The following is a 22269-nucleotide window of genomic DNA, read 5'->3' as shown; positions in this document are numbered from 1 at the left end:
CATGGTGCTCAGCGCGGCCTGCGGCCCATGGCCCCGCCGCCGCTGCTCCGGGAAAGTTTGCGGAGCCGGAGCCGCCGCCTCCCGCCGCTCCCGGGCTCCGCCTCGCGATCCCGATCCCGGTCCCGGCCCCGGGCGAGGGCGCGCCGCGCGCTCCCGCCGCCCCCGCGCGCTCCCGCCGGCCCGGAGCGGGACAGACCCCCCCCGACCCACCCACCCGCTCCCAACCGCCCGGAGCCCCGGGAATGTCCCGCCCCGGATCCCCTTCCCTGCTCCCGAGCACCGGGAATCACCGCCGTCCATCCACCGGCAGCACCGGGACCCCCCGTTCCCCCTTTCCCGTCCCCATTTCCAGGGGGGCTCCGACCCCACTTTCCACCCCTCCCGGAGCAGCAGGAGCCCCGAACCCCCCCGGTCCATCCCCGCCATCCCGGAGTGCCCCGTTCCCGTTCCCCGGGGCTCCCCAGCCCTGGGGCCCCGCTGCGATCCCGGGGGCGGGGGTCGCCTGAATGGCGGGGGGGGAGGACACGACCTTCGTCCCTGTCCCCTCACCTGGGGCTGTGACTGCCACCCGTGCGGGGGAATGGGACAGACACGCCACTCGTGGGTTTGGGGGGTCAGTCCCAGAGCTGGCACCCCGGAATGGTGCGGGGGGCTGGGGGCTGTTCTGGGGGGACAGGGACAGTCCAGTAGCACCTAACAGGGTCACCAAGAGCTGGCACCTGTCCCCCACCTGTTGCACCTTCACCGGCTGCCCTGGGCACACAGGTGATTGGGATGGGGGGTCCTCCACAGGTGGGGTGACCCCATCCGCGCCCCCCGGCAAGGCAGAGCCAGGAGCAGCCGGGATGGGGGACCAGGATATGACCCCCCACACGGGGCAGGTTCTGCCCCCCATGTACCCTTGGTCACCCCAGTCTGTGCTTCTACACGTGCCATGGAGGCTGCCACGAGAGAGGATCCCCCCAAAGAGGGGACACTCGGTGTTGGGGTCCCGCCTGCCATGGGGACAGGATCCAGCACATCACTGCCACCTCAGGCCAGGCCGCTGCCGGGGGTCCCGCATGGCCGGGACCACTCAGTTCCTCAAGCCGCGCTGCTCCCGTGCCCTGAACCGGCCCCGAGCCCCGTAGGACATCGGAGGGTCCCCCAGGACACCGGAGGGTCCCCGGAGCGTCCCCGCAGTGGTCAGGATCCATGGGCCCCATGGGGGGATATATCCCATGAGCCTCAGCAGAACGAACAAGGGGGGATATATCCCATGATCCTCCACAGAGCGTACAGGGGGGATATATCCCATCACCCCCCGCGGCCGGCGGGGGCGGTATATCCCATAGTGCCCCGCGCCGCCCCCATCTCCGGGGCGGGCCGGAAACGGCCGGGCCGGGCGGCGATGGCGGCGCGGGCCGCGCTGCTGCTGCTGCTGCTTCTCATGGCGGCGGCAGCACCGGGCCCGGCCCAGGGCTCGCAGGGGGATCGGGAACCGCTGTACCGGGAGTGCCTGAGCCGCTGCGAGCGGCAGAACTGCTCGGGGGCGGCACTGCGGCACTTCCGCGCCCGGCAGCCGCTCTACATGGGCCTGACAGGTACCGCCCCCCTGCTCCTATTGGTTGGCGGACTTAGAGGCCACGCCCCCTCTGGACGGGCCGCACCTCTCGGAGCCACGCCCCCTTTGAAGCCACGCCCCTTGCCTGGGGGACTGGGAGGGACTGGGGTGGAACTGGGAGGCGCTGGGTGGCACTGGGGGACACTGGGGGTGTGTTAAGGGTCACTTGTCCCGTACTGGTTGTCACTGGGTCGTGCTGGTGGATACTGGGCTGGTTTTGGCCCATACTGGGAGGTGCTGGGCTATGAAGGGGGATCACTGGGCCATACTGGGGGGTCACTGGGACATACTGGGGAGTCACTGGGCCATACTGGGGAGTCACTGGGACATACTGGGGGGTCACTGGGACATACTGGGGAGTCACTGAGCCATACTGGGGAGTCACTGGGACATACTGGGGAGTCACTGGGCCATACTGGGGGGTCACTGGGACATACTGGGGAGTCACTGCACCATACTGGGGAGTCACTGGGACATACTGGGGAGTCACTGAGCCATACTGGGGAGTCACTGGGACATACTGGGGGGTCACTGGGCCATACTGGGGGGGTCACTGGGCCATACTGGGGGGTCACTGAGCCATACTGGGGGGTCACTGGGACATACTGGGGAGTCACTGGGCCATACTGGGGGGTCACTGGGACATACTGGGGAGTCACTGAGCCATACTGGGTCATGGTGGTTTGCCCCAGTGCCCCCCAGGCCATGCTGAACTATGAAGTGGGGTCACCGGGCCATACTGGGGAGTCACTGGGCCATACTGGGAGCTACTGGTCCATGCTGCTGGTCACCATGGCTTCCTCCCAGATTGTTCATTGAGGCTGGGGGTGCCAGGGGGGTGAACCCACATCCTTTCCCTCCACCCTGTGCTGGGCTGGGGCACTCCCATGATGGGCTGGGGCACTCCCATGCTGCATACTGGGAGGCACTGGTGCACACTGGGAGGCCCTGGCTCACACTGGGAGGCCCTGGCTCACACTGGGGTGCCCCCCCAGGCTGGACGTGCCGGGACGAGTGCCAGTACGAGTGCATGTGGCTGACGGTGCGGCTGTACCAGCAGGGCGGGCACCGCGTGCCGCAGTTCCACGGCAAGGTCAGCGCGGCCCCGTGGGGGCCGGGGGGGCTGGCCGGGGGTCCCCCCGTGCCCGCTGACCCCCCCCCAGTGGCCGTTCTCGCGGTTCCTGTTCGTGCAGGAGCCGGCCTCAGCCTTGGCCTCGCTGCTGAACGGCCTGGCCAGCCTGGTGATGCTGCTGCGGTACCGGGCAGCCGTGCCCCCCGCAGCGCCCACCTACCCCACCTGCACCGCCTTCGCCTGGGTGAGCCCCGGTGGCTGCTGGCCTCCTTTTCGCATCCTTTGCCCGTCATTTCCCTCTTTTTTCCATCATTTCCTTCCTTTATCCCATCATTTCCCTCCCTTTTCCCATCCTTTTCTGGTTTTCCCCTGCCTTTTTTCCCCTGCCTTTTTTCCCCTCCTTTTTTTCCTCTCCCTTTTTCCTCATCCCTTTCTCCCATCCTTTCTCATTTCCCATCCTTATTTCCCTCCCGTTTCCCTCCCTTTTCCCTCCCTTTTCCCTCCCTTTTCCCTCCCTTTTCCACCCCTTTTCCACCCCTTTTCCCTCCCTTTTCCACCCCTTTTCCACCCCTTTCCCACCCTTTTCCTGTCCTTTTCCCTCCTTTTCCCTCTCTTTTTCTTCTCCTTTCTGTTTCCCCCTCTTTCTTCCTTTTCCCCTTCCCTTTTCCCTTCCCCTTTCTTTTTCTCCTCCCTCTCCCCTCCTTCCTTTTTCTTCCTTTCCCCTTCCCATTTCCACTATTTCCCCTTTCTCTTTTTTCCCCCTTTCCCTTTTTCTTCCTTTTTCCCCTTTTCCTTCCCTTTTCCCTTTCCCCTTCCCTTTTTCCCCTTTTCCTTTTCCCCCCTTTCCCTTTTTTTCCCTTCCCTTTTTCCCCTTTCCCCTTTTTCCCCCTTTCCCTTTTTTCCCTTTCCCTTTTTTGCCCCTTCCCCTTTTTTCCCTTTCCCCTTTTTCCCCATTTCCCTTTTTCCCCCCTTTTTCTTTTCCCCCCTTTTTCTTTCCCCCTTTTTCTTTTTTCCCCCTTTTTCTTTTTTTCCCCTTTTTCTTTTTCTCCCTTTTCTCTTTTTCCTTCCCCTTTTCCCTTTTTCCTTCTCCTTTTCCTTTTTCCTTCCCCTTTTCCTTTTCCCTTTTTCCTTCCCCTTTCCCTTTTTTATTCCACTTCCCCCTTTTTTCCCTTCCCCTTTCCCTTTTTTCCCTTCCCCTTTCCCCCTTTCCCTTTTTTTCCCATTTCCCTTATATTTTCCCCATTCCCTTTTTTTTTTTTTTTCCCCATTCCCACCCCCCCCTCACCCCCCATTTGAGGGGGTCCTGACCCGGGGGGGGACCCTGCCCCACATCCCCCCCCCACCCCATAAATCCCAAATTTTCCCCTTTTCCAGGTCTCCTTAAACGCCTGGTTCTGGTCCACCGTGTTCCACACCAGGGACACGGCGCTGACAGAGGTGAGGCAGTGCCACCCCCAGGGTGTCCCCAACCCCGAGGGTGACACCCCCAGAGTGTCCCCAAGCCCCCGGGGGTCCCGTTCTGGGCCCCCTCCCCGATTTCCCCATCCCAAATCCCACAGAAACTGGATTATTTCTGTGCTTCGGCCGTCATCCTGCACTCCGTGTACCTGTGCTGCGTCAGGTGGGCACTGGGCAAACTGGGGCAAACTGGGGGGCACTGGGGGGCACTGGGGCAAACTGGGGGGCACTGGGGCAAACTGGGGACAGACTGGGGAGCACTGGGGTTGGAATGGGAGGAACTGGGGATAGAATGGGAAGAACTGGAGGGCACTGGGGGGGACTGGGGTGAACTGGGGGGCACTGGGGATGGACTGGGGGGGCTGGGGTTGAACTGGAGGGCACTGGGGCAAACTGGGGGGCACTGGGGTGAACTGGGGGGCACTGGGGACGGACTGGTGGGCACTGGGGTTGGAATGGGAGGAACTGGGGATGGAATGGGAGGAACTGGGGGGCACTGGGGCAAACTGGGGGGCACTGGGGTTGGAATGGGAGGAACTGGAGATAGAATGGGAGGAACTGGGGGGCACTGGGGTGAACTGGGGGGCAATGGGGATGGACTGGGGGGGCTGGGGTTGAACTGGGGGGCACTGGGGCAAACTAGGGGGCACTGGGGTTGGAATGGGAGGAACTGGGGATAGAATGGGAGGAACTGGGGGGGACTGGTGTTGAACTGGGGGGGATTGGGGATGGACTGGAGGGCATTGGGGTGAACTGGGGGGCACTGGGGATGGACTGGGGGGGCTGGGGTTGAACTGGGGGGCACTGGGGCAAACTGGGGGGCACTTGGGATAGACTGGGGAGCACTGGGGTGAACTGGGGGGCATTGGGGATGGACTGGGGGGCACTGGGGTTGAACTGGGGGGCACTTGGGACAGACTGGGGGGCACTGGGTTGGAATGGGGGGCACTGGGGATGGAATGGGAGGAACTGGGGGGGACTGGTGTTGAACTGGGGGGCACTGGGGATGGACTGGGGAGCACTGGGGTGAACTGGGGGGCACTGGGGATGGACTGGGGGGGCTGGGGTTGAACTGGGGGGCACTGGGGACAGACTGGAGGGCATTGGGGTGAACTGGGGGGCACTGGCCACGGACTGGGGTGAACTGGGGGGCAATGGGGATGGAGTGGGGCAAACTGGGGACGGACTGGGGCAAATTGAAGGGCACTGGGAATGGAGTGGGGGGCACTGGGGCAAACTGGAGGGCACTGGGAATGAACTGGGAGGCACTGGGGGTGGATGGGGGGCACTGGGGCAAACTCAGGGCGACTGGGGAGTGCTGGGGCTGGCTACAGCTAGACTGGGGAGTGTACTGGGAGGACCTTGGGCTGTACTGGGAGGCACTGGGCTGTACTGGGGAAGGTGCTGGCCTCTCTTGGGCCAGTTTGGGCATCACTGGAACACCTGGGAGGACCCTGGGCTGTACTGGGAGAACCCTGGGCCATACTGGGAAGACCTTGGGCCATACTGGGAAGACCATGGGCCATACTGGGAAGACCATGGGCCATACTGGGAGGACCCTGGGCCATACTGGGAAGACCCTGGGCCATGCTGGGAGGACCCTGGGCCATACTGGGAAGAACTTGGACTATACTGGGAGGACCCTGACCATACTGGGAGGACCCTGACCATGCCCCTTGCCCACAGGACGCTGGGGCTGCAGCGCCCAGCCTTAATCAGCATCTTCAGAGCCTTCCTCCTCCTCTTCCTCGCCGGCCACATCTCCTACCTGAGCCTCGTGCGCTTCGACTACGGCTACAACCTGGTGGCCAACGCTGCTGCTGGTGGGCTGGGGGGCACTGGGAGGGACTGGGATGGACTGGGAGGGACTGGGATGCACTGGGGCTGTGTCAGGGGTCAGTCTGTGCCCTCCTGTCCCTGAGCCCCAGTTTCCCAGGCATGCTGAGCAGGGGTTTGGGTATCCCCACGTTCCTGAGCTCCCCATTTACGTGGAATTTTGGACACCCCCTGCCCCTGATCCCCCTCATTGTTTCCCCAGGAATTCTGACAGAGTTTGGACACCCCCTGCCCCTGATTTCCCCTGTTTCCCCAGGAATTCTGACTGGGGTTTGAGATGTGCCTGTGTTCTCCTGTTTTCCAGGAATTCTGACAGAATTTGGGCACCCCCCCTCTCCCTGATCCCCCTGCCTGTTTTCTCAGGAATTCTGACTGGGGTTTTGTCCCTGACCTCCCCTGTTTCCCCAAGAATTCTTTCAGAGTTTGAGCACCCCCTCTCCCCTCTCTGTTCCCCAGCAATTCTCCCCATGTTTTGCCCACCCCCCTGAACTCTCAGTACTGCTGCTTTCCCCTGTTTCCCTGTCCCAGGCACACTGAGAGTGTATTCCCTGTGTTTCCCTTATCCCAGGCACACTGACAATGTTCCCCCTGTGTTTCCCTTATCCCAGGCACACTGACAGTGTGTTCCCCCTGTTCCCCTGTCCCAGGGATGCTGACAGTGTTTCCCCTATCCCAAGCACACTGACAGTGTATTCCCTGTGTTCATCTTATCACAGGCACACTGACAGTGTATTCCCTGTGTTCCCCTTATCCCAGACACACTGACAGTGTTTCCCCTGTGTTTCCCCTGTTGCAGGCACACTGACAGTGCATTCCCTGTGTTCCCCTCATCCCAGGCACACTGGCAGTGTATTCCCTGTGTTTCCCTTATCCCAGGGATGCTGACAGTGTATTTCCTTATCCCAGGCACACTGACAGTGTTCCCCCTGTGTTTCCCTGTCCCAGGCACACTGACAGGGTATTCCCTGTGTTCCCCTTATCCCAGGCACCCTGACAGTGTTTTCCCATTTCCCTTATCCCAGGCACACTGACAGTGTATTCCCTGTGTTCCCCTTATCCCAGGCACACTGACAGTGTATTCCCTGTATTTCCCTTATCCCAAGCACACTGACAGTGTTTTCCCCTATCCCAGGCACACTGGCAGTGTATTCCCTTATCCCAGGCACCCTGACAGTGTGTTCCCATTTCCCCCTTATCCCAGGCACACTGACAGTGTATTCCCTGTTTCTCCTATCCCAGACACACTGACAGTGATTTCCCCTATCCCAGGCACACTGACAGTGTTATTCCCTGTGTTTCCCTTATCCCAGGCACACTGGCAGTGTATTCCCCTATCCCAGGCACCCTGACAGTGATTTCCCATTCCCCCCTATCCCAGGGATGCTGACGGTGGCGTGGTGGCTGCGCTGGTGCCTGCGGCAGGGCCGGCGTTTGCCGCACGTGTGGAAATGCGCGGCCGCGGTGCTGCTGCTGCAGGCGCTGGCGCTGCTCGAGCTGCTCGACTTCCCCCCCCTGGGCTGGGTGCTGGACGCCCACGCGCTCTGGCACATCGGGACCATCCCCCTCAACGTGCTCTTCTACAGGTCTGTGACACCCCAATTCTGTCTAAAATAAAATTAAAAATAGGGGTGAGGGGCTCCCCATGATCCCCAGGTAGGTGCAGGGGTTTGAGGGGTTCTGGCACATCGGGACCATCCCCCTCAACGTGCTCTTCTACAGGTCTGTGACACCCCAATTCCATCGAAAATAGAATTAAAAATAGGAATGAGGGGCTCCCCATGTTCCCTAGGGAGCTGCAGGGATACAGAGCTTCCCCCCAGGGGAAGGGTTTTGGGGGTCTCTGGCACATCAGCACCATCCCCCTCAACGTGCTCTTCTACAGGTCTGTGACACCCGAATTCCATCAAAAATAGAATTAAAAATAAGGGTGAGGGGCACCCCATGTTCCCTAGGGAGCTGCAGGGGTTTGGGGGGCTCTGGCACATCGGGACCATCCCCCTCAACGTGCTCTTCTACAGGTCTGTGACACCCCAATTCTGTCCAAAATAAAATTAAAAATAAGGGTGAGGGGCTCCCCATGATCCCCAGGGAGATGCAGGGGTGCGGGGGGCTCTGGCACATCGGGACCATCCCCCTCAACATGCTCTTCTACAGCTCTGACACCCCAATCACACTTAAAATAAAATTAAAATACAGGTCTGTGACACCCCAATCCCATCGAAAATAGAATTAAAAATAGGAATGAGGGGCTCCCCGTGTTCCCCAGGGAGGTGCAGGGATACAGAGCTTCCCCCCAGGGGAAGGGTTTTGGGGGGCTCTGGCACATCAGCACCATCCCCCTCAACGTGCTCTTCTACAGGTCTGTGACACTCCAATCCCATAGAAAATAGAATTAAAAATAGGGGTGAGGGGCTCCCTGTGTTCCCCAGGGAGGTGCAGGGGTGCAGGGGGGCTCTGGCACATTGGGGCCATCCCCCTCAACGTGCTCTTCCACAGGTCTGTGACACCCCAATCCCATAGAAAATAAAATTAAAAATAGGGGTGAGGGGCTCCCCATGATCCCCAGGGAGATGCAGGGGTGCAGGGGGGCTCTGGCACATCGGGACCATCCCCCTCAACGTGCTCTTCCACAGGTCTGTGACACCCCAATCCTATCCAAAATAAAAATTAAATTTAAAATTAAAATTAAAACATGAAATTAAAAAAAATTAAAAATACAGGTCTGTGACACCCCCCCTTATCCCATTTAAAATAGAATTCAAAATACAGGTCTGTGACACCCCAATTCTGTCCAAAATAAAATTAAAAATATGGGTGAGGGGCTCCCCATGTTCCCTAGGGAGATGCAGGGGTTTGGGGGGCTCTGGCACATCAGGGCCATCCCCCTCAACGTGCCCTTCCACAGGTCTGTGACACCCCAATCCCGTCCAAAATAAAAATTAAATTTAAAATTAAAATTAAAAAATTAAATATAAAAAAAATAACAGGTCAGTGACTCCCCAATCCCATTGAAAATAAAATTAAAAATACAGGTCAGCGACCCCCCCCAATCCTATCTAAAATAAAATTAAAAGTACAGGTCAGTGACCCCCCCCCCCCCCACATTTAAAATGAAATTAAATAAAATATAAAATTAAAAGAAACAATATTAGATTAATAATATTAACTATTAAATATTAATATTAAATAATATTAAATTAAAAATAAAATTACATTAATAATAATGACATTTAAATTAAAAAATAAATAAAATTAAATGTAAAAAGTAAATAAAATGAAATTAAAAACAAAATACAATTAAAAATACAGGTCGGTGACCCCCCCAATCCCACCTAAAATAAAATTAAAATACAGGTCTGTGACACCCCAGTCCCATCTAAAATAAAATTAAAAATACAGGACTGTGACCCGCCCCCCCCAGTCCTATCTAAAATAAAAATTAAATTTAAAATTAAAATTTAAAAATTAAATTAAATAAAAAATAAATTAAAAATACAGGTCAGTGACCCCCCCCCCCCAGTCCTATCTAAAATAAAATTAAAAATATGGGTCAGTGATGCCCCCATCCCACTTTAAATAAATAAATAAATAAAATTAAATATAAAATTAAAATAAACAATAATTAATATTAATATTAAATAATATTAAATATTAGATAAAATCATATTGATAAGGATAAAATTAAAATTAAATAAAATTAAATAAAATTAAATAAAATTTAAAAATTCAATTAAGATTAAGTAAAAAAATAAATAACATTAAAATACAGGCCAGTGACCCCCACCTCCCTCTTTAAAACAAATTAAAGATAAAATTAAAAGAAATAAAATTAAATAAAATTCAAAATGCAGGTCAGTGACCCCCCCCAATCCTATCTAAAATAAAATTAAAAGTAGGGGTGAGGGGCTCCCCAGGGAGGTGCAGGGGTGCAGAGCTTCCCCCCGGTATTTGTGGGGCCCTGCTGGGGTTTGGGGGTGCTGGGGACTCTGCTGGGGGATCCCTTTTGGAATTGGGGTGCTCAGCACCCCCTCAGTTCCCCATGGGATGTTCTTTCCCCTGTGCCATGCCCAGACCCCCCCCCCCCCCCACCTTGAACTGGGGGTGCTGGAGGCCCCCCAGGCTTGCTGTGCTCAGTTTTGGGGTTCAAGCCCCCCCTAAAACCCCCTCTTTGTCCCCCCAGTTTCCTGATGGACGACAGCCTCTACCTCCTGAAGGCCAACTCCGACCTCTTCAAAGTGGACTAGAGCTGCTGGGGGGGGTGGGCAGAGCCCCCCGTGCCCCCCCAGGGCTGTGCCCTGCTCTGTGCCAAGCAACCCCCCCTGGCCAAGGCCTCCTGACCCCCCCCGTTTGCCTTCTGAGGTTTGTGGGACCCCCCCCCAGACCCCCCGTGCCCCCCAATGTGGGCACTGAGGGGTTCAGGAGAGCTGAGAGCCCCCCAAAGCCTCCCCATGCTGAGCTGGGGGACCCCAATGAGGTGACAGTGGCTGTTTGGGGACAGGTGGGTGATTTGGGGGTGTCCAGGACAGCTGAGAGCCCCCCATGCTGAGCTGGGGACCCTAATGAGGTGGCAGTGGCTGTTTGGGGACAGTGGGTGATTTTGACAGGATTTGGGGGGTGTCCAGCACATCTGAACCCCCCCAAACCCTCCCCATGCTGAGCTGGGGGACCCCAATGAGGTGACAGTGGCTGTTTGGGGACAGGTGGGTGATTTGGGGGTGTCCAGGAGAGCTGAGAGCCCCCCAAACCCTCCCCATGCTGAGCTGGGGACCCCAATAAGGTGACAGTGGCTGTTTGGGGACAGGTGGGTGATTTTGACAGGATTTGGGGGGGGTCCAGCACATCTGAGCCCCCCCAAACCCTCCCCATGCTGAGCTGGACACCCCCCCCATGAATGAGGTGGCAGTGGCTGTTTGGGGACAGGTGGGTGATTTTGGGGGGCTCTGTGTGCATGGGGGGGCTCTGGCGGGGGTGGGGGGTGTTGTGTGGGTGCCTTGGGGCTGGGGGTGCCCCCTCCCAGCCCAGAGGGGCTGTGGCCCCCCATTTCCCCCCTCCCTGGGTGTGTTGTGGGTGTGAATAAAGCTGAGTTTAATCTGTGAGCTGCTGGGTTTGGGTTCGTGTCCCTTGTCCCCGTGTCTGTCCCCCACCCCGCAGTGCACCCCATTCCCCTTTGCTGTCACCCCATTCCCACCCTGCTTCACCCTGTCCCACCCCATGTGCCCCAAAATTCCCTCCAGGTGTCCCAAACCCCCTCAGCACACCCCAAATTGCACCCCTCACCCACCCCACACCTGCCCTGCACCCCGCTTCCCACCCTGCTCGCACCCCATTGCCCCCTCTGTGTACCCCGTTCTCCCCATCCAGGGGTCCCTGAACCCCCAAAATCTCCCTGAACCCCCAAAATCTCCCTGTGCACGCTCCCCACACCCTGAGCACAACCTCAGCCCTTATTGTCACCATCCTGTGTCCTTTATTGTCACCATCCTGTGCCACCTCAGCCCTTATTGTCACCATCCCCTGCCCTCTATTGTCACCATCCTCTGCCCTTTATTGTCACCATCTTCTGCCCTTTATTGTCACCATCTTCTACCCAACCTCAGCCCTTATTGTCACCATCCTGTGCCACAACCTCAGCCCTTATTGTCACCATCCCCTGCCACCTTTATTGTCACCATCTTCTGCCACTACCCCAGCCCTTATTGTCACCATCCCCTGCCCTTTATTGTCACCATCCTGTGCCACAACCCCAGCCCTTATTGTCACCATCCCCTGCCCTTTTTTGTCACCATCCTTTGCCCTTTATTCTCACCATCCTGTGCCACAACCTGTGCCCATATTGTCACCATCTTCTAGCAAAACCTTAGCCCTTATTGTCACCATCCTCTGCCACCTTTATTGTCACCATCCTGTGTCCTTTATTGTCACCATCCTGTGCCACAACCTCAGCCCTTATTGTCACCATCCCTTGCCACCTTTATTGTCACCATCTTCTGCCACAACCTGTGCCCTTACTGTCACCATCTTCTGCCGTAACCCCAGCCCTTATTGTCACCATCCTGTGCCACAACCTCAGCCCTTATTGTCACCATCCCCTCCCTTATTGTCACCATCCTTTGCCCTTTTTTGTCACCATCCCCTGCCCTTTGTTGTCACCATCTTCTGCCCAACCTCAGCCCTTATTGTCACCATCCTGTGCCACAACCTCAGCCCTTATTGTCACCATCCCCTCCCTTATTGTCACCATCCTTTGCCCTTTATTCTCACCATCCTGTGCCACAACCTGTGCCCTTATTGTCTCCATCTTCTACCCAACCCCAGCCCTTATTGTCACCATCTTCTGCCCTTTATTGTCACCATCTTCTGCCACAACCCCAGCCCTTATTGTCACCATCCCTTGCCACCTTTATTGTCACCATCTTCTGCCAGAACCTGTGCCCTTACTGTCACCGTCTTCTGCCACTACCCCAGCCCTTTTTTGTCACCATCCCCTCCCTTATTGTCACCATCCTGTGCCACAACCCTGGCCCTTATTGTCACCATCCCCTGCCCTTTTTTGTCACCATCCTTTGCCCTTTATTCTCACCATCCTGTGCCACAACCTGTGCCCTTATTGTCACCATCCCCTGCCCTTTATTGTCACCATCTTCTACTCCACCTCAGCCCTTATTGTCACCAACCCCAGCACTTATTGTCACCATCTTCTACCCAACCCCAGCCATTATTGTCACCATCCTCACCCTTTATTGTCACCATCCCCTGCCACCTTTATTGTCACCATAGTGTGCCACAACCCTGGCCCTTATTGTCACCATCATGTGCCTTTTATTGTCACCATCCTCTGCCCTTTATTGTCACCATCCTCTGCCCTTTATTGTCACCATCCCCTGCCACAACCTGTGCCCTTATTGTCACCATCTTCTACCCAACCCCAGCCCTTATTGTCACCATCCCCTGCCCTTTATTGTCACCATCTTCTGCCCTTTATTGTCACCATCTTCTGCCACAACCCCAGCCCTTATTGTCACCATCCCTTGCCACCTTTATTGTCACCATCTTCTGCCACAACCCTGGCCCTTATTGTCACCATCATGTGCCTTTTATTGTCACCATCCTCTGCCCTTTATTGTCACCATCCTGTGCCACAACCCTGGCCCTTATTGTCACCATCCCCTGCCCTTTTTTGTCACCATCCTTTGCCCTTTATTCTCACCATCCTGTGCCACAACCTGTGCCCTTATTGTCACCATCTTCTACCCAACCCAAGCCCTTATTGTCACCATCCCCTGCCCTTTATTGTCACCATCTTCTACCCAACCCCAGCCATTTATTGTCACCATCCCCTGCCCTCTATTGTCACCATCCTCTGCCCTTTATTGTCACCATCTTCTACTCCACCTCAGCCCTTATTGTCACCAACCCCAGCACTTATTGTCACCATCTTCTACCCAACCCCAGCCATTATTGTCACCATCCTCTGCCACCTTTATTGTCACCATCCCCTGCCCTTTATTGTCACCATCTTCTACCCAACCCCAGCCATTATTGTCACCATCCTCACCCTTTATTGTCACCATCCTCACCCTTTACTGTCACCATCCAGCCTTTATTGCCTCCATCCCTCCCTCCCCACCCTGGGCGCTGCCGGGCGTGCTGGCATTTCCCGCCCATTCCCCCAGTGATTTCCCGGCCATCCCCCCCCCCGTCACGTTTCCAGCGGTTTTTGCGCGTGGGCGAAGAACACGCCGTCCACATCATCCACGCCGGTGCGGAGCGCGGGGGGCATCGCGTAGGAGCGCAGCTCCCGCAGCGCGAACCCCGCGGCCGCCAGCGCCTCCCGCACATCGCGCTCCTGCAGCGGCACCACGGGCAGCCGGGCCGCGCCCGCCAGGTAGAAGGACTCGCCCAGAGCCCCCAGCAGCACCAGGTGTCCCCCCGGTCGCAGCAGGGTCCCCACGTGGCGCAGAGCCCGCAGGAAGGCGGCGCGGTCGGCGCTCACGGCCTCCAGGCAGAAGGCGGAGAGCAGCGCGTCGGCCCGGGGGCGCAGCGGGGCCCCCAGGGGCTCCGGGCGGTGAACGTCGATGGGAAGGATCCGGCGGAGGCGCTGGCGGAGACGGCGCTGTTTGTCCTGCCAGGGCTCGCTGGGGATGGGGGGAATCGGGGAGTAAGGGAAAAGGGGAGTGGGGATGGGGATGGGGGGTGTGAGGAGGGGATGGAGCCCGAAAAACGCGGGGATAGGGGATGGGATTGGTCCAGACAGGGATGTGGGGATGGGGTCAGTCCCACGGGGATGTGGGGATGGGGTCAATCCAGTGTCCAAGGGGATGTGATTGACCCAGAAAAGATGGGGATGGGGGATGGGATTGGTCCAGACAGGGATGTGGGGATGGGGTCAATTCAGGGTCCACGGGGATGTGGGGAGGGGATGGACCCCGAAAACGCAGGGATATGGGGTGGGATCAATCCAGACAGGGATGTGGGAAAGGGGTCAGTCGCACAGGGATGTGGGGATGGGGTCAATCCAGTGTCCAGGGGGATGTGGGGATGGGATTGACCCCGAAAAACACGGGGATGGGGAGTGGGATTGATCCAGACAGGGATGTGGGAGTGGGGATGGGGATGGGGGGTGTGGGGAGGGGATGGACCCCGAAAAACGCTGGGATAGGGGGTGGGATTGGTCCAGACAGGGATGTGGGAATGGGGTCAATCCCATGGGGATGTGGGGATGGGGTCAATCCAGTGTCCACGGGGATGTGGGGATGGGATCAACCCAGTATCAATGGGAATATGGGAATGGGATCAGTCCAGTGTCCCCAGGGATGTGGGGATGGGGTCGATCCAGATCAGACAGGGATGTGGGGAGATCAATCTCGTGTCTGTGGGGTGGGATCAGTCCAGCATCCACGGGCAGGTGGGGATGGGGTTGATCCAGCACCCATAGCAATGTGGGAATGGGATCAATTCAATATCCACAGGGAAAAGGGGATGGGATCAACCTGGCACCCAGGGCAGTGTGGGGATGGCATTGGTGTGGCACACACAGATCCCTGTGGGGATGGGAAGAACCCAGCACACGGAGGGATGTGGGGATGGGAAGAACGAAGCAGACAAAGGGAGGTAAGGATGGAATTCTGCAGGGACATGGGGTGGGATGGTGCAGGGAAGCAGGGATTGGATGGGCATTGAGCTGGGACACACAGGGAGGTGGGGATGGGATGGGTTTGGCACACATGGGGATGTGGGGACAGGATCCTGCAGGGACATGGGGTGGAATGCCCATTCCAGAACCCACAGGGCACTCAGGAGCAAGATCCTGTGGGGATCAACCCTTCACCCACAGGCTCAGAGGGAGGATTCCGTGGATATCTGAGGCTGGGATCCTGCAGGGATGGGGATCAACCCTTCACCCACAGGCTCAGAGGGAGGATTCCGTGGATATCCGAGGCTGGGATCCTGCAGGGACAGGGGGCTGTGGACCCATGGGATTTGGGAACAGCGTCTGCGAGGATGTGGGGCCGTGATGCCAATGGGATTTTGATGCCAGGGTCCTGTAGGGATCCCCTCAGCATTTTCCATTTCTGTAGCTGTGATCCCGTGGGATTCAGGGACACTTCTACAGGGGTCTGTGAGGACCTGGATCTGCAATCCCGTGCATTTTGGGGACACAATCCAGCAGGGACCACCCCAGCACGCCCCTCCCACGGCCCCCCCGAGCCCCCCTACCCGCGCCCCTCGATCTTGCAGACGTGCTGGATGAACGGGCTCCAGTCGAAGGCTCCGGGCTCGCCCCGCGCCCACCGGCCGAGCTCCTCCCGGTTCACCGCCAGGAAATCGGTGGCCACGATCTCCTCGAAGTGGTCGCAGGCGCTCAGCAGTTGGTAAATGGTGGGGCCCGAGCCCACATCGATCAGCGTCCGCCCTCGGATCTCACCTGGGAAGGGACAGCATGGGTCTGGGAGGGACCCCCACAACAACCGGGAAAAGCGGGGAGGAGCAGAGGATGCTCCGTGCCTCAGTTTCCCCACGCCACTGGGAATCCCTGGGAAAACCAAGGAGGAGTAGAAGAGCTGCCCCCAGCTCCGTGCCTCAGTTTCCCCACCCTAATGGGGGTCCCCGATAAAAACCAGGGAGGAGCAGAGGAGCTGTCCCTGTGTGCTCCGTGCCTCAGTTTCCACACCCCAATGGGGGTCCTCACCACCTTCCCTTCACCGCTGCCCTCGGGTGCTCCGTGCCTCAGTTTCCCCAACCCACTGAGGGTCCCCGATAAAAACCAGGGAGGAGCAGAGGATGCTGTCCCTGTGTGCTCCGTGCCTCAGTTTCCCCACCCCAATGGGGGTCCCCGCCGCCTTCCCCTCACTGCTGCCCTCGGGTGCTCCGTGCCTCAGTTTCCCCACCCTAATGTGGGTCCCCGCCACCTTCCCCTCACCGCTGCCCTCGGGTGCTCCGTGCCTCAGTTTCCCCACCCCAATGGGGGTCCCCGCCGCCTTCCCCTCACCGCTGGCGAAGGTCTCGGCCAGGCATCGCAGCTTCCAGGGCACCACGAACTCCTCGGAGGAGAAGTCGGCTCGGGGCGGCAGGTAATTGTTGCGCAGGTACGCGCGGGGGTCGAAGTGCTCGTAGCCCTCTCGGAGCGCGGCCGGGCTGCTCATGGCGAGGGGAAATGCGGCTCCGACCCCGCCGCCGCCGCTTTTTATCCCTGCCCGGCCCGGGAGGGGCCGCGGGGAGCCGAGACAGCGCCATCCATCCCGCCCTGCATCCCTCCGTCCATCCATCATCCACCCGCATCCCTCCATCCATCACCCAGCCCGCCTAACCCGGTTAGCGCCAGCGCCCCGGAGCCATCCCGGAGCTGATAACGGAGCTGATAAGGGATCCGCCGCCTTCACCGGGTTCTGGGAATCCAGGAATGCTGTCCCTGTGTCTGGGAGAGTGTCCCCACAGACAGAGACGTGGCTGGGACCCCCCTGGGCTGCCCCAGCTCGTGGGGGTCCCGTGGGATGAGGATGGAGAGGGATTGGGAAAAGGATGAGGATGGAGAAGGATTGGGAAAAGGTTGAGGATGAAGAGGGTGGGACAGGGATGAAGATGGAGGGAATTGGGATAGGGGATGGAGAGGGATTGGGAAAAGGATGAGGATGGAGAGGGATTGGGATGAAGACGGAGGGGGATTGGGAAAGGGATGAAGATGAAGAGGGTGGGATAGGGGTGAGGATGAAGAGGGACTGAGATAGGGATGGGTAGGGATGAGGATGGAGGGGGTGGTATAAAGATGAGGATGGAGAGGGTGGGACAGGGATGAAGATGGAGGAGAATTGGGAGAGGGGATGAGGATGAAGAGGGATAGGGATGAAGATGGAGGAGAATTGGGATAGGGATGGAGAGGGATTGGGAGAGGGATGAGGATGGAGAGGGTGGGACAGGGATGAAGATGGAGGAGAATTGGGAGAGGGGATGAGGATGAAGAGAGGGGTGAGGATGGAGAGGGATTGGGAAAAGGATGAGGATGGAGAAGGATTGGGATGAAGACGGAGGGGGATTGGGAAAAGGAGGGAGATGAAGAGGGTGGGATAGGGGTGAGGATGAAGAGGGTGGGATAGGGGTGAGGATGAAGAGGGACTGAGATAGGGATGGGTAGGGATTGGGTTGGGGATGAGGATGGAGAGGGTGGGACAGGGATGAAGATGGAGGGGAATTGGGATAGGGATGGAGAGGGATTGGGAAAGGGATGAAGATGAAGAGGGTGGGATAGGGGTGAGGATGGAGGAGAATTGGGAAAGGGATGAGGATGGAGAGGGATAGGGATGAAGATGGAGGGAATTGGGATAGGGATGGAGAGGGATTGGAGAGGGATGAGGATGGAGAGGGTGGGACAGGGATAAAGATGGAGGAGAATTGGGAGAGGGGATGAGGATGAAGAGGGATTGGGATGAAGATGGAGGGGAACTGGGAGAGGGATGAAGATTGATTGGAATTGGGATAAGGATGAGGATGGAGAGGGATTGGGAAAAGGATGAGGATGGAGAGGGATTGGGATGAAGACGGAGGGGGATTGGGAAAGGGAGGAAGATGAAGAGGGTGGGATAGGGGTGAGGATGAAGAGGGACTGAGATAGGGATGGGTAGGGATTGGGATAGGGATGAGGATGGAGGGGGTGGGACAGGGATGAAGATGGAGGAGAATTGAGAGAGGGATGAGGATGAAGAGAGGGATGAAGATGGAGGGGAATTGGGAGAGGGGATGAGGATGGAGGGAGTGGGACAGGGATGAAGATGGAGGAGAATTGGGAGAGGGATGAGGATGAAGAGGGATAGGGATGAAGATGGAGGGGAATTGGGATAGGGATGGAGAGGGATTGGGACAGGGATGAAGATGGAGAGAATTGGGAGAGGGATGAGGATGAAGAGAGGGGTGAGGATGGAGAGGGTGGGACAGAGATGAAGATGGAGGGAATTGGGAGAGGGGATGAGGATGAAGAGAAGGATGAAGATGGAGGGAATTGGGATAGGGATGGAGAGGGATTGGGAGAGGGGATGAGGATGAAGAGGGATAGGGATGAAGATGGAGGGGAATTGGGAGAGGGGATGAGGATGAAGAGAGGGGTGAGGACGGAGAGGGATAGGGATGAAGATGGGGGAGAATTGGGGTAGGAATGAGGATGGAGAGGGGAATTGGGACAAGGATTAGGAGGGAGGGGAATTGGGAGAGGGGTAAAAATGGGATGGGGATAGGAAGGCTTTGGAATTATGTGGGGTTTGGGAAGGGATTAGAACAAAATGGGGATTGGGATGGAAATGTGGAGGGATTTGGGTGAAATGGGACGGGGATGAGAATGGGAAGGGATTAGAACGAGGAGAGGATTGGGATTGGGATTGGGATTGGGGTTGGGAAAGAGATTAGGATGGAAAGGCACTGGAATGATGCGGGGTTGGGGTGGGGATGGGAAGGGATTGGGATGGGCCCCTCTGAGCTCTCCATCACCCGTGCTGGACTCAGCCCAGCTCTGGCACGAGCCAGTGCCACCCCTGCCAGCTCCCAGTGCCCCCAGGGCTCCCAGTACTCCCAGTGCTCCCAATTTCCCCAGTGCCCCCAGTGCTCCCAATGCCACCCCTGCCAGCTCCCAGTGCCCCCAGTGCCCCCAGTTCTCCCAGTGCTCCCAATTTCCCCAGTTCTCCCAGTGCTCCCAGTACCCCAGTACGAGGAGCAGGCTGGTTCCCACATTTGGGGCTGGGGGCTCTGTGAGACCCCAAACCCTTCCCATGCCCGATGTGCCAGGCTGAGGGCGCAGGGCCGTGGGAGGGCACAGCAGGGAGGGCACAGGGCCTGGCGGGCACCCAGGGACAGCGGGATCCGCGCTGGGAACAGCTAATCTGGGCACTGCAGGGCCTGGCACCGGGTGGGCGATGCGGGGGGGGGGTTATATAACCACAACCCCCCCTCACCCACCCAGACCCCCCCCGTCCCATCAGACACCGGCTCCCGCCAGCTGCCGTGCCTCAGTTTCCCCGAGTGCCCCACACGCGGTGCCCCTCACCCTAAATCTTGCCCCCCACCCCTGTACCCACACCCCAAACAGACTCTGCCGTGCCAAGGTAGAGATTTTGCAGCTGCTTTGCTCGGTTTTATTGCCGTACAAAGAGCGCGCTTTGTACAACCCCCCCACCCCCCCGAGGCTTTAACCATCCTCATCCTCATCCTCATCCTCATCCTCATCCTCATCCTCATCCTCATCCTCATCCTCATCCTCTCACTCCCTTCTTCTCGCCAGGGAAACTGAGGCACGAAGGGCGGGCTCCTCATCCTCATCCCCCGCAGCGGGCTGGGGTCCCAAGCGATGGGAGCCCAGCCCCACCTGCCCCAATCCTTCTTTTCGGGGGGCGGCTGATCCCCCTCCGCAGCCCCCCAACATCACCCTGCTGCCCCCCCCCACCCCACCCCGCACCCCGAGCGCCCCCTCAGCCCCGCTGGGCTTCGTGCGAGAGGGAGCGGGAGAGGGTGCGGGGGACGCCGCCCTTGGCCCCGCGCAGGTCCGAGGGGGCGAACAGGGGCACGGGGAAGGTGCGGGCGTAGGGCAGCAGGTGCTGGGCCAGGGGCTGCCCCAGGACCCCCACCCTGAGCAGCCCCCAGGGCGAGCGCTGCTGCAGCACCCGCACGGCCCCGCGCTGCTCCAGCGACTCCCGGCGCTGCGCGTCCGCCTCCCGCCGGCACCACCTGCGCACGGACGGACGGACAGAGCCTCACACCCTGCTCGGAGCCCTCGGGAGAGCCCCACAGGAGCCCCGCAGAGCCCCCGGTGCCGCCCCATTCCATGGCAGAACCCCCCAAGTCCCACATCCCAGCTGAACCCCGGGAGACCACCATAGGAACCCTTGGAGACCCCCATGAGAGCCCCTGGAGATCCCCATGAGAACACCTGGAGATCCCCATGTGAACCCCAGGGGACCCCCAGTGCTGCCCCACTTCATGGGAGAACCCCCATATCCCACCTCAGCCCCATGGGAACACCTGGAGACCCCCATGAGAACATCTGGAGATCCCCAAGGGACCCCTGGAGACCCCCATGAAAACCCCTGGAGACCCCCAAAGGAACCCCTGGAGACCCCCACGGGAACCCCCATGGGGACCCCCACGTTCTCCTCGCCCTTTATGGAATCCCGGCATCCCCCAGCCCCATAAACCCCCCCCCCAATTTCTTCACAGGAACCCCTGAGATCTTCCCAACCCCTCTTGGGTACCCCCCACCACCTCCCTGGACCTTCCCTGAGCGCACAGAGACCCTCGGAAACCCCAAAATCCCCTGGGAACCTCCTGATTTGGGACATGAGACCCCATGGAAACCCAGGTTTGGGACTCTTGGGCTGCCCAAAACCCCACTGGAGTCTCCTACAGCCCCAAACTCCCATGGAAAACCCCAAATTTGGAACCACCAAAACTGGAAACCCCACAAACCCATGGAAACCCCATATCTTGGGACCCTTGGAGCCCCCCAAAACCCAATGGAAACCCCCAATTTTAGAACTACCCCACAAACCCATGGAAACTTCATGTTTTGGGACACTTGGAGACCACCACAACCCCATGGAAACCCCACAGTTTTGGAACCACCCCACAAACCCAATGGAAACCCCCAATTTTGGAACCACCCCACAAACCCATGGAACCCCCACATTTCAGAACCCTACAACCCAAATCTCCACAACAAACCCCTCAAATCCTCCAGCACCCGATGCCCCCCCCATACCCCCTGGCACCTCCTTGGCACCCCCCTGGCCGTGCCCCTCACCCCTCCTCGGGTCGGGAGCTGAGCTCCAGGTCCAGCCACTCGGCGCTGAAGGTTTCTCTCCTGCCCACGTCCTCCTCCTGCAGCCGGCAGCCCAGGCGGGCCGAGAGGGGCCCCCCGGAGCCCCCCAACACCGCAGGTCCCACCATGGCGCCGCTTTCCCCCTCCCCCCCGTGCCCCTTCTGCTTTTATGGCCCCGCCGGGGCTATTTTGGGAGGCACGGAGCGCTGCCAAGGAGGGGGGGCGGGGGTGGCACCTCGGACACGTGTGTGGCACCCACGGGGGTGTCCCCTCCCCTTCCCGCCTTGGGGACGCGGGGCAGAGCCTGCCAGCAACGTGAGGGCACCGGCAGGACCCGCCCTGGCACCTGCCCAGGGCACGGCTGGCCTTTGCCAGAGCCCTGTGTGCCAGCCCAGGGCCACCCACGGCGGCCACAGCGACAGAGGGACATCGGGGACCCCTTCAGAGAGACATTGGGGTCCCCTCCAGAGGGATATTGGGGTCACCCTCATAGGGACACTGGGGTCACCCTCACAGGGACACTGGGGTCCCATTCAGAGGGATATTGGGGTCACCCTCACAGGGACACTGGGGTCACCCTCAAAGGGACACTGGGGTCCCCCTCAGAGGGACATTGGTGTCCCCTTTACAGGGATATTGGGGTCACCTTTACAGGGACACTGGGGTCCCCCTCAGAGGGACATTGGGGTCCCCCTCACAGCGATATTGAGGTCACCTTCACAGGACATTGGGGTCCCCCTCAAAGGGACACTGGGGTCCCCCTCACAGGGACATTTGGGTCACTGTCACAGGGACATTGGGGTCCCCTTTACAGCGATATTGGGGTCACTGTCACATGAACATTGGGGTCCCCTTCAGAGGGACATTGGGGTCCCCTTTACAGGGATATTGGGGTCACCCTCACAGCGATATTGGGGTCCCCCTCAGAGGGATATTGGGGTCACCCTCAAAGGGACATTGGGGTCCCCTTTACAGGGATATTGGGGTCACCTTCACAGGACATTAGGG

The 22269-nt window shown here is 58.6% G+C and overlaps 3 protein-coding genes across 4 annotated transcripts; 1 reads left to right on the top strand and 2 right to left on the bottom strand.

Annotated features, from left to right (window-relative positions):
- The first annotated feature begins 1368 nt into the window (after positions 1-1368).
- On the top strand, positions 1369-11065 carry PGAP3 (post-GPI attachment to proteins phospholipase 3). 2 transcript variants are annotated; one of them, XM_058041633.1, is made up of 9 exons: positions 1369-1583; positions 2599-2696; positions 2767-2919; positions 4050-4112; positions 4235-4296; positions 5820-5956; positions 7348-7552; positions 10150-10467; positions 10890-11065. In XM_058041633.1, the coding sequence occupies exons 1-8, from the start codon at positions 1391-1393 to the stop codon at positions 10211-10213; spliced, it is 975 nt and encodes a 324-aa protein (XP_057897616.1). In that variant the 5' UTR covers positions 1369-1390; the 3' UTR covers positions 10214-10467; positions 10890-11065. The 2 variants fall into 2 exon arrangements, with proteins under 2 accessions (XP_057897616.1, XP_057897617.1); XM_058041634.1 differs by lacking the exon at positions 10890-11065 and having other exon boundaries at positions 2797-2919; positions 10150-10617.
- Positions 11066-13668: 2603 nt separating this feature from the next.
- On the bottom strand, positions 13669-16612 carry PNMT (phenylethanolamine N-methyltransferase). The gene is made up of 3 exons (XM_058041470.1): positions 16459-16612; positions 15687-15894; positions 13669-14104 (listed from the first exon to the last, which is right to left on the bottom strand). The coding sequence occupies exons 1-3, from the start codon at positions 16610-16612 to the stop codon at positions 13669-13671; spliced, it is 798 nt and encodes a 265-aa protein (XP_057897453.1).
- Positions 16613-19650: 3038 nt separating this feature from the next.
- TCAP (titin-cap) lies at positions 19651-21390 on the bottom strand. The gene is made up of 2 exons (XM_058041800.1): positions 21244-21390; positions 19651-20171 (listed from the first exon to the last, which is right to left on the bottom strand). Exons 1-2 carry the CDS (start codon positions 21387-21389, stop codon positions 19916-19918), a joined length of 402 nt encoding a protein of 133 aa, XP_057897783.1. The 5' UTR covers position 21390; the 3' UTR covers positions 19651-19915.
- Between the last annotated feature and the right edge of the window lie 879 nt (positions 21391-22269).

The sequence above is a fragment of the Melospiza georgiana genome, chromosome 28 (genome assembly GCF_028018845.1).
Source record: "Melospiza georgiana isolate bMelGeo1 chromosome 28, bMelGeo1.pri, whole genome shotgun sequence".
Classification (NCBI taxonomy): domain Eukaryota; kingdom Metazoa; phylum Chordata; class Aves; order Passeriformes; family Passerellidae; genus Melospiza; species Melospiza georgiana.
Note: the sequence above shows the minus strand (reverse complement) of the source record. Positions and strands in the feature narration are given on the sequence as shown.